The sequence below is a fragment of the Macaca thibetana genome, chromosome 2 (assembly GCF_024542745.1).
Source record: "Macaca thibetana thibetana isolate TM-01 chromosome 2, ASM2454274v1, whole genome shotgun sequence".
In the NCBI taxonomy this organism is placed as follows: Eukaryota; Metazoa; Chordata; class Mammalia; order Primates; family Cercopithecidae; genus Macaca; species Macaca thibetana.
In genome coordinates, this window is record NC_065579.1 from 91,112,992 (window position 1) to 91,125,680 (window position 12,689).

Here is a 12,689-nt window from a genome sequence, read left to right on the forward strand (position 1 = left end):
TTAGAAAAATTGTGTCTTCTATAGAAAGGTTAAGAAAAATTTAAAATTTCATCTTGTATAATTATTTATCTGGAAAACTTGAACTAATCAATGGCAAAATTATTAAAAACAAAAGATAATTTAGTCAAGTAATAGGTTATAAAATGAACACATACAATTCAATGACATTCATATACAAATAAAATTCAAAGAAGGAATAATAAATACAATATCAAAATAAAATCAACATTAAATAAAATACATACATGTAAACTTATAAAATATATCCAAAACCTATATGAGGAAAATTATATAAAACATTCCCAAAAGACAAAGAAGTAGGATTGAATAAATGGAAAGGCATACCGTCTTCTTGGATTAAAAGTCTCACAACATTATAAAAATGCCAGTTCTCCCTAATCTATACATTTAATGCAGTACAAAGAAAAATACCATCAGGTTTTTCTTTTCTCATCAGAGCAAGGCAAGTTGATTTGAAAGAAAAACACAAGAAAAAGTAGCCAGAAAAATACATACTGAAAAAGAAGAAAGCCGCCCCTACTAGGTATTAAAACATATTATAAAGTTTCTATAATTAAAACAACGTTGTTATGGTACATGAATATAGACCAAGGGAGCAGAATAGAAAATTCAGGAAAACACTCATTTACATATACAAATATATTTAAAAACCACAAAAATAAGAGCATCTCAAATCAATGAGAAGGAAAGACTTTTAAATTAGCAATGGTGGGATAACTGGATATTCATTTGGAAAAAGATAAAATTGGAACTATACCCCAAACCACACACCAGGACAAATTCCAAATCAATCAAGAGGTTTACACAAGGAAAGAAAGCCAGGGAGTGAATGGGGGAAGAGGGAAGGGAAGGGAGAACAAACTGTACAGGAATAAAAGAAAAGATAAGTAACCAAGGAATGGGGCAATCTTTACTGAAAAAAATGACTCAAAACTCCACAAGCAATGAGGTAAAGGTACAATAAATTAGACTATATAAAAATCAAAATTTTAGGCTGGGCATGGTGGCTCATGCCTGTAATCCCAGCACTCCGGGAAGCTGAAACAAGTGGATCCCTTGAGCCCAAGAATTCAAGACCAGCCTGGGCAACATGGCAAAACTCCATCTCTATAAAAAAAAATTCAAAAATTAGCCAGGGTTGGTGGCGTGTGCCTATAGTCTCAGGTATTCTAGAGGCTGAGGTGGGAGGACCACCTGAGCCTAGGGAGGTCAAGGCTATAGTGAGCCATGATGGTGCCATTGCACTCCAGCCTGATGACGGAGTGAGACTCTGTCTCCAAAAAATAAATACATAAATAAACAAAACCTTTGAATGGCAGAGAATCTCTAAAAATAGGCCAGGCGCGGCGGCTCATGCCTCTAATCCCGGCACTTTGGGAGGCCGAGGTGGGCGGATCACCTGAGGTCGGGAGTTCGAGACCAGCCTCACCAACATGGAGAAACCCCGTCTCTACTAAAAATACAAAATTAGCTGGGCGTGGTGGTGCACGCCTGTAATCCCAGCTACTCAGGAGGCTGAGGCAGGAGAATCACTTGAACCCAGGAGGCGGAGATTGCAGTGAGCCAAGATTGCGCCATTGTACTCCAGCCTGGGCAACAAGAGCAAAACTCCGTCTTAAAAAGAAAAAACTAGAAAGAAAAAAAGCACTAACTGCATAGAATAACAAGCTACGGAAATGGACAGTTTATAGAAAAAGAAATAGAAATAGCTCTGAATATGAAAAGATACGCATACTAAGAGAAATGGAAACAAACTATTTGTCTCACCAAAACACTAATAAAAGTTCAAAAACTTGACAACATATTCCAGGACAGAACTATGGGGAAAGAAACAGGCCCTCATACATTTTGGTGAGAATGCAAATGGTATAATGCTTACAAAGGAGACCACGACAGTATCTACAAAACTACATACCTTTTGACCCAGCAATCTCACTCTTCATCATAGATACATTGGCAAAATACAAAAAGACCTATGCAGCATGTCATTTCTACAGGACTATTTTTAACAGCAAAACGTGACAAACTTGAATGTCTATTAATATAGGGAACTGTTGGAATAAAGCATGGTACATCCATACTGCAGAATAATTATGCAGTGGTGAAAAAGAATGAGCACGATATCTCTATGTGACATTCATAAGGCGATAAAATCTAGATGCAGAACAGCATTTATATTAACTGTATGCTACCATTTTCTAAGGAGAGTGAGAAATACATATATTTGTACATATATTTTGAATGATTATATATATATATCTTTTTAGATTAAAAATGGCTACCTAATTTATCTTCTTGGATTTAAAAAATGGAAAGATAAACCATTAAATTTTAAAATTCCTTAAAGGAAGGAGAAAATAGAGATAAAGAGACAGAGATAGAAGATTGACTTCTTCAAATATATTTTCTTTGTTAACTTGACTCAAGATCTATGTAACTATTCTAGATAGTTACAAAATTGTGAAACAAAATTAAATTTAGAAAGCAATTCCTAGCGGAAACAATTCAAGTGGCCATTGATATATGAATGGACAAACAAAATGTGGTATATATACAGTGGATTATTCAGCTTGAAAAAAGAAACTCTTATCACATGCTACAAAATGGATGAGGCTTAGGACATTATGCTAAATGAAGTAAACCAGTCATGAAAAGATAAATTATTATATGATTCTACTTATGAGTTTGGTACATAGAGTAGCCAAATTCAGAGAGACAGAAAGTAGGATGGTAGTTGCCAAGGGCTGGTGGCAGGGAGAAATGGGGAATTGTTTAATGGGTATAGAGTTTTAGTTTTGAAAGATGAAAAATTTCTGGAGATCTGATCTACAATAATGTGAATATGCTTCACACTACTGAACTCTACACTTTAAAACAGTTAAGATAATAAATTTATGGTGTTTGGTGATGACAATTAAAATTTTTTAAATAAAAATAATTTTAAAAGTAATTCCTAAATACTGAAAATAAAATGCAGTGAACCTAACTATACATCCAGTTTGTAGCACAGAAAGAAACTATTTCAAGTAACTTCTAAAAACAACAGTTCGGCTATACACTGACTAGTGGCAAAAATAACAGCCAAGCAAAACAAACAAAATAAAAATCTTTTAACTATTTTCAGTAATTAAATTGTTGGTGTTAATGTTGGTATTGCTATTCTAGGCAACTTGGGATAAAGCAAAGAGAACAGAACGTAACATAATTACTATCATCCCTAGAAACTTTGAGAACTAGGAATTGTAGTGTAGGGGAAACAAGAAAAGATACAGATGAAAGACAGAAGAGGTTAAATAAAAACCCTAGAGTCCTGCATATGAACTGGAACTATCAGCATGAACTCATAATATATTTTGTCGTTAAAAACAAATAAAAAACTTCACACACATATTTCCTAAATGTATCCACTGAAAAGACCCATAAACAGTCACCTACTTGGTGGCAATGAGCATCTCTAGCACTCATACTAAAACAGAACTAGGGCTCCTTGGACAAATGGCTGATTCCAGGTCTGTGGCAGAAAATGTACAAGGTAACACTGGAACATATTCTGCCAAAAAGCAAAGAAGCTATCCAAAACAATTAGACTCACCAGAAGTACTTGGGAATCAACCTCAAGAGGTTCACATTAGCCAAAGATGGGACAATTTTATCATCAAAAAGAATGAAAGTTGCAATGCAACTGAAGACATCAAATGCTTGAATTTATGACTTCATATTCATATGTCAAGAGAAAAGTAATTGGTCACTGTCAGAAGACAACCAATTCCTTTTTTTTGAAAACTCATAAAGGGAGAAAATATTTGCAAATAATATATCTGATAAAATTCTTATATCTAGAATATATAAACAACCTTACAAGTCAATAATAATAAGGCAAAATCCAACTTTAAAATGGACAAAGGATCTGAATAGACATTTTGCCAAGGAAGATATACAAATAGCCAATAAACCCATGAAAATATGTTCAAAATCATTAGTCACCAGGGAGATGCAAATCAAACCACACCTATTAGGATGGCTAGAATAAAAAGGACAGATAACAAGTGTTGGTGAGGATGTGGGAAAATCAAAACCTGCATACATTGCTGGTGTGAGAATAGAAAATGGTGCAGCCACTTCGGAAAACAGTCTGGCACTGTTCAAATGGTTAAACACAGATTTATCGTATGAATCAGCAATTCCACTCCCAAGTATATACTTAAGAAAAAGGAAAGCATATGTCCAGACCATGAGCAATGGCTCATGCCTGTAATTCCAACACTTTGGGAGGCAGAGGCAGGAAGATTGCTTGAGGCCAGGAGTTACCAGCCTGGGCAACATCTCTTAAAAGGCCCTATCTCTTAAAATAAAAAAGAAAAAGAAAACTTATGTCCAAAAACAACCTGTACACAAATGTTTATGGCAGCATTATTCTTAACAGGAAAAAGTATAAACAACCCAAATGTCAATCAATGCACAAATGGATAAAGAAAATGTAGCATACCCAAAAAATGGAATATTAATAGGCTATAAAAAGGAATTAAGTACTGATACATGGTACAACATCATGCTAAGTGAAAGAAGCCAGTCACAAAAGACCATGTATTATATGATTCCTTTCATATGAGTCTAGAATACGGAATTCTATAGATAGAAAGTAGATTAGTGGTTACTTACAACTGAGGGGTTTGGGGGAAAGGAGGATGATACTAAAAAGTAACTGTGATGAAGGTTACACATATATGTGAATATACTAAAAACCACTGAATTGTACATTTTAAATGGATGATTTGTATGCTATTCGAATTATATCTCAATAAAGTTGCTTAAAAATAACATTAAATAGGCTGGGCACAGTGGCTCACGCCTATAATCCCAGCACTTTGGGAGGCCAAGGTGGGTGGATCACCTGAGGTCAGGAGTTCGGGACTAGCCTGACCAACATAGTGAATCCCTATCTCTACTAAAAATACAAAATTAGCCAGGCGTGGTAGTCCATGCCGGTAGTCCTAGCTACTCAGAAGGCTGAGGCAGGATAATCGCTTGAACCCAGGGAGGCGGAGGTTGCAGTGAGCTGAGATTGCGCCATTACACTCCAGCCTGGGCAACAAGAGCGAAACTCTGTCTAAAAAAATAAAATAAAATAAATAAATAACAAAACAAAACAAAATAATAATAATAATAATAATAAAATAAAATATAAAATAAAATAATAAAAAATAAAATAAAATAAAATAAAATAAAATAAAATAAAATAAATTGGTAATGACAAAATCAGAACATCCCATTTTGCAGTCCCTAGTCAACTGAAGGATCTAAGCATGTATCTACAGCATTAACAGCCAGCCACACATCTGGGCCTCCTGAAGGAAGACAAATGCACCATCTATGAAGCGGGTTTTCCAAAAAAACTGAAGTTATATTTGATTAAGCCTCTATGCCTAACTACCTACTTACAGAGAATACAGAGGAAAGGGGAACATGGTAAAGACACTAAGGGTATGAAAATGGAAAAACCTGTAAGACTGGGAAATATTAAGCAACCCAGTTTCTTAATATTTTATATTTTCAACATATTTATTATAAGGAGAAAAAACATGAAAGAGGACCTATACATGAAAAGAGACTTAAAAGATTTATCAGCTAATTCCAAGGTGTGAAACGTACCTGGATCCTGATTTTTTTAAGTGTAAAAAAGAAAAATCATTTATGACATTTTGAAACTACTGAAATTTTAACATTGATTGGATATGTAATATGAATTATTGTTAATTTTACAGGTGTGAAATGGTCTTTTAATTATGCTTTAAAAGAGAAACAATGGGCCGGGCGCAGTGGCTCATGCCTGTAATCCCAACACTTTGGGAGGTCAAAGAAGGAGGATTGGGCAATGTAGCAAGGCCCCATCTCCACAAAAAGATTTTTAAAAAACAGCCAGGCATGGTGGCATGTGCTTACAGTTCTAGCTACTCAGGATTACTTGAGCACAGGAGATCAAAGTTACAGTGGGCTACGATTGTGCCACTGCACTCCAGCCTGGGGAGCAGAGCGAGACCCTGTCTGTAAAAATAATAAAATTAAATTAAATTAAAATATAAAACAAAATAGTTATTGTAATTCCAGGAGGAGACACTAAAGACATTTTGAAAAATTTTATTAATACTGTATAATTATTATTGAACGGTCCTTCTCTACTCTCACTACCTGCTTCTGTAATGAAATACACCAGAGTGCCTGACCTCTTTGTGTATCTCTGAATATAAACATTCTACTGTATAAAGCAATAGTTGTTTAGAACGAGAGAGCTCGGGATAAAGACATGTTAGAGAGAGATACTGTCACAAAGTCTTCTGCATCACACTACATGAAGCAAATTTCCAGGGTATTAAAAAAAAACTTAATACATTTTAGGTTTGAAAAGTACAACAAGGCCCAATACGGTGGCTCACAACTGTAATCCCAGAACTGTGGGAAGCTAAGGTGGGTGGATTGCTTGAGCCCAGGAGTTCGAGACCAGCCTAGGCAACATGGTGAAACCCTGTTTCTATAAAAACATTTTTTTTTTAATTAGCCAGGCGTGGTGGTACATGCCTGTAGTCCCAGCTACTCAGGAGGCTGAGGTGGGAGGATCACTTGAGCCTGGAGACAGAGGCTGCAGTGAGCTATACTTGTGCCACTCCACTCCAGCCTGGGCTACAGAGTGAGACCTTGTCTCCAAAAGAAAAAAAGGACAAGATTAAGAAAAAAACTCTATGCATACTAAAATAACTCTATTGCCTTCTAAAATGATGGAGGGAAACACTAAGTTGGTTAAAATAGCTAATTATAAGGGTTTTCTTCATTTTTAAAAATGCTGAAGGATATTTGAGATGATGGAAAGATAATTCATTTTAGTAGTGACCATTAAATACTTAGCATGAGATTTTTACTCTAGTCTGCTACAAACAAAGAGGCAAAAATAGATAAGAAAAAATATGTGGGACAGCAAAAAAAGGAGTCCAGAGGCTCTAGGAAAAGCGTGATGGCTCAAAATCTCCAAAAATGGCCTATTGGATATACAAGAAGAATCAAAGATATACCTATTTAACATATATAATGCTCTTCAGTGGGCCACTGTCAGTCCAATATGAAAACAACTAGAAGCCTCTTTTTCACCATCTAAATACCAGTCCTAAATAAACAATTTTAGAGCAGTTTTAGATTCACAGTAAAATTATGTTTAAAGTACAGAGAGTTTTCATATACTCCCTGTCCCCACACATGCACAGTCTACCCTATTATAAACAACCCACACTAGAGTGGTACATTTTGTCCTATCACTGAACCAACATGGACAAATCACTATCATCCAAAGTCCAGAGTTTACATTAGGGTTCACTCTTGGTATTGTACATTCTATACTTTTGGACAAATGTATCATAACAACATGTATCCACCATTATGATACAGAATAGTATCACTGCCCTAAAAATCCTCTGTGCTCTGGTCTATTCATCCCTCTCCTCCAAACGCCTGGCACACTTCCTAACACTTTTTGAATGTGACCAAAACAGGCTGGAATGGGCATTTCTAGTCCTCAAGGAAAGAAATTCCTATAAAGACTACAGTAATAATGCTGGCCTCTTCGAGGTTATATAAACAGCTTCTCTCACTTTATTATGCACAAATTCAGATTGTTGTTTCTAACAATTTATCAACATGCATTTCCTAAATTATTTTCTGAATGTTTTATATTGGCAATGTAGTAGCAATCCATTTCTGGCAATAATACCCATTTGACCTCTGCTTGAACTGACATCAACCCTTCAAAAAGTCTAAAACATATGCTTTTAAAAGAATCCAATTTGTTTTCTGCAGTTATCAAAGAGCAAATCTGGGCCTTGGACAATGCATTTTATTCTCCATCTGTACATTATAACATTACAGCTTATTAACCTCTAAAGAAAATATCTTTCAATTTCTGACCCACATCTCCAAGTTGCTGATTTAAAATAACTGATTAAAGACTTCTATCCAATTACTTAGAAAATGGATTCTCTTGAACCGTTCAGAAGTTCATAGAAAAAAAAATGAATCATCTTACTGACAGTCTTTGGAGCTTTGCGGGAGCTCCAGTCACTTGTAACCGGAAGAAATAAGTAACACACTGTAATTACAGTCCCAGTTAAGCTACAGTCCCAGTTAAGAGACAGAAAATGAAGATAAAACTTGAGTTGTATTCTATTTTCAGAAACTTAACAGAAGACATAAGCTTTTCCTTAAGAAAATATTTTTTTTAAATAAAAAAATTACTTCAGGGCCTGATATCTCATGGTGTTCTGTCAATTTCCTTGGGCCATTCAGTTTTGACTGAAACATCATTCCTAAGTAAGTATGCTGCAATCTTCCATCACTTTATATATCACTTCCATCACTTTATACAAGATAAGCATTACCTTTGATTTTTCTTCATTTTCTCTATAAAATTCTGCCATCTGTTCCTCCTGCTCTTCAATAACATCCTTGAGTGTGTCTACTTGGTAGATCAAATTGTTCTTCTCATTGTCTAACTGTGCATTGGAAACCATGGCTTTCTTGTATTTTTCTTCCACTTCAGACAAAGATTCCTAAATGAGAGTTGAAGTCATCAGTCTGATATCTAAAATATGTTAATTGAATATATGCAATATAACAGGAAATTATAGCACTGCCACAAACACATAAAGATGCATTTTCATAAAATACAAGCGGTTTGGGGAACTCCTTGTTTAGTAACATGCACGTGAAACAGGAAGACAATAATAAGCCAATAATGCCTTTATAAGAACAATATGTGCTGTTCCCCAAGAAAACAAAATTAAGCAGCAATATAGCCTCTGAAAGAAGAAAAGGAGTGCAAACAACGTATATCTGTAAGAGTCATAAAATGAAAAATCGTCAATATTTTCAGAAATTTTACTCTTATAATTTTAATAACAGACTGGTGTTCAGAATGCAGTGATACCACAAAATACAGCCTCTCTTTACATAAGTGAACTTCATACTCATTTGAATTTTGCCACTTTCTAGACAGTTGTTTTTAGTACTTTCCTGTTCTGCATAAAAACGCTAATGTAAAGGTAAATATTTTTTTCTAGCAATTATCCAAATTTCAGTTATGTTTAAGCAATATAAAAATTAATATTAAAAAAAGAGCTTGGCCAGGCACAGTGGCTCATCTCTGTAATCCCAGCACTTTGGGAGGTCAAGGTGGGTAGACTGCTTGAGCCCAGGAGCTCAAGACAAGCCTGGATCACATGACAAAACCCTGTCTCAACAAAAAAAAATACAAAAATTAGCCAGACAGGGTGGTGCACACCTGTAGCCCCAGCTACTTGGGATGCTAGGTGGGAAGACTGATTGAGCCCAGGAGTTCAGGGCTGCAGTAAGCAGAGATCGTGCCACTGCACTCCAGCCTGGGTGACAGAGTGAGACCCTATCTCTATCAATCAATCAATAAAATAAAATAAAATAAAGAGTTTGATCTAATGCCACAGTTTTGATGTAAAAAAAAAAGAAAAGGTACCACAAAATGCCTGAAATGTTACATATCTCAAAATTTTCTGCCTAAAATAGCTCACATTTTTTTTGTGTGTAACTGTATCTACTTTAGTAATTACTACTGCCTAGTGACTTTTTTTAAAGCTAAAAAAAAAAATGTTTCACACAGGAAAAGTAATCATTTATGGAAATAAATTTTAAAACTACTAGTGCAAACGTTTATCAATGAAATGGAACTAAGAGCCCAGAACTTACATTTACAATCAGTTAATCTGGACAAAGGGATCCATGTAACTCAATGGGAAAAGAATGAATGGTATTGGGACAAGTGGATACCCACAAACAAAAGAATGAAGTTGGACTCCTACCTCACACCATACACAAAAATCAACTCACCAAGAGCCATAGATCTAAATGTAAGAGCTAAAACAATAAAGCGCTTCAAAGAAAATATGGATAAATCTTCATGACCTTGGGATAGGCAATGGTTGTTTAGATATACCAAAAGCACTATAAACTAGCCGGGCGTGGTACCTCACGCCTGTAATCCCGGTACTTTGGGAGGCTGAGGCAGGCAGATCACTTGAGGTCAGGAGTTCAAGACCAGCTTGACCAACATGGTGAAACCCTATCTCTACTAAAAATACAAAAATGAGCCGGGCATGGTGGTGGGTGCCTGTAATCTCAGCTACTCGGGAGGTTGAGGCAGGAGAATCACTTGAACCCAGGAGGTAGAGGTTGCAGTGAGCCAAGATCGTGCCACTGCACCCCAGCCTCCGTAACAGAGTGAGACCCTGTCTCAAAAACAAACAAACAAACAAAAAGCATTATAAACCAAAAAGAGACTTCACCCAAATATAAAACTTTTTTTCTTTTTTTTTTTTGAGATGGAGTCTCACACTGTTGCCCTGGCTGGAGTACAATCGCACGATCTCGGCTCACTGCAACCTCCACCTCCTGGGTTTACACAATTCTCCTGCCTCAGCCTCCTGCATAGCTGGAATTACAGGCGCACACCACCACACCCGGCTAATTTTTTGTATTTTTTAGTAGAGATGAGTTTCACTATGTTGGCTAGACTGGTCTCAAACTCCTGAACTCATGATCTGCCCACCTCAGCCTCCCAAAATGCTGGTATTACAGGTGTGAGCTACCACGCCTGGCGCAAATGTAAAACTTTTATGCTGCAAATGATATGATCAAGAAAGTAAAAAGATAACCCACAGAATGGGAGAAAATATTTATAAATCTTATATCTGATAAGGGACGTACATGCAGAATAATATATAAACAACTCTTACAACTCAACAATAAAAGACACACAAATCAATTTAAAAATGGGCAAGGACCTGGATATTTCTCCAAAGAGGATATGCAAATGGCAAATAAGCACAGGAAAACATGCTCAACATCATTAGTGATTAGGAAAATGCACATGAAAACCAAAAATAAGATACCACTTCACATTCACTAGGATGGCTATAATTTATAATCAAAAACACAGAAGCCAAGTGTTAGTAAGGATGTGGAGAAACTAGATCTCCCATACATTGCTGGTAGGAACATAAAATGGTGCAGCTACTTTGGAAAACAGTTTGACAATTCCTCAAAATGTTAAATATAGTGTTACCATAAGACCCACCAATTCTATTCCTAGCAATCTACCAAAGAGAATTGAAAAGATATGTCTACACAAACACTTGTACACAAATGTTCACAGCAGCATTATTCATAATAGCCAGAAAAGTATGAACAACCCAAATGCCTATTAACTGACAAATGGATTGACAAAATGCAGCAAATCCATACAGTGGAATACTATCTAGCCATTAAAAAAAGACTGACAGATAATACGACATGGGTGAATATTGAATATATTATGCTAAATGAAAGCCAATCACAAAAGACTACATATTGTATGATTCCATTTGTAATAAATCTCCAGAATAGGCGAATCTACAGAGACAGAAAGTTAGTGATTGGGGTTTCTTTTCTGGGTGATGAAAATGTTCTAAAGATGGGTTGTGGTGCTAGTTGCACAACTCTGTGAGTATGCTAAAAACTACTGAATTATATATTTTAAATGGGTCAATTTTTATGGAATGTGAATTACATCTAAATAAAAATACAAACATACACACTTTTTTTTTTTTTTTTTTTTTTTTTTTTTTTTTTTTGGAGACAGGGTCTCACTCTGTCACCCAGGCTGGACTACTGTGGCACAATCTCAGCTATGCAGCTTCAACCTCCCCAGACTCAGGTGATTCTCCCATGTCAGCCTCCCAAGTAACTGGGACCACAGGCATGTGCTACCACACCTGGCTAATTTTTTGTAGAGACAAGGTTTCACCATGTTGCCCGGGTTGATCTCAAACTCCTGGGCTCAAGTGATCCACCCGCTTTGGCCTCCAAAACTGGATTTTAGGTATAAGTCACCGTGTCCGGCCACACACACTTTTAATAATGCTTCATAAACCAGAATTAAGTTGTCAGGTAAGATTTAAACTATGATTAGAAACAAATTTAACCAAAACAAAGAATATAAGCAAAGTCAATTATACAGTGCTCTAAATATATCTAAATGTATCTTACTATAATGCAGACTTTAAAATAATTCTCATCCATCTGAGAGGCTAATAGCAGAAAAAATATCAATATCAATAAAGCAAAAGTCTTCCTTGACAATGCTCCCTCCAGAGGCACAAGCGCTATTGGTTTGGTAGATTATCTTTCAGGCCATTTCCTATTTGTTTATAGTATAAAATATATACCCTTGACTTCATATATATTTTTAATACAAATTATATACTCTACATTTTGTTCTACAGTTTGCCTTTTTTCAATACATCTTGGAAAGTTTTCAGTCACTAGATATAGATTTACTATTGTTATTTATTGCTGTAACTCTGTACTTAAATTTAATAAGGTATTCATTTTAATAGTTTTTAAAATGGGTTAATGGGTTTAGTCGTTTGACTTACAAAATCATTAATCTTTTAAGAAATAGATCAGTTAAATTTTACAATTAATATTTTACTGCATTTTCTGGGTAACAGTGTACACTATATACTAGTACAGCATGGGCAAATGCTGTATTAGTAATAATAAACTTTCCCGATAAAAGGGTGGAGGGGAGAGTGGTAGAGAACATCCCAAAGGCAAACATA

The 12,689-nt window shown here is 35.6% G+C and overlaps 1 protein-coding gene across 23 annotated transcripts in view; it reads right to left on the reverse strand.

Moving 5' to 3' along the window:
* LRRFIP2 (LRR binding FLII interacting protein 2) overlaps positions 1-12,689 on the reverse strand; it is a 129,197-nt gene that overhangs the window by 22,123 nt on the left and 94,385 nt on the right. For all 23 annotated transcript variants that reach the window (XM_050780315.1, XM_050780313.1, XM_050780311.1 and 20 more), the window contains one exon: positions 8,439-8,609. In XM_050780315.1, coding sequence (XP_050636272.1) covers positions 8,439-8,609 — 171 coding nt within the window. The remainder of the gene's footprint in view (positions 1-8,438; positions 8,610-12,689) is intronic.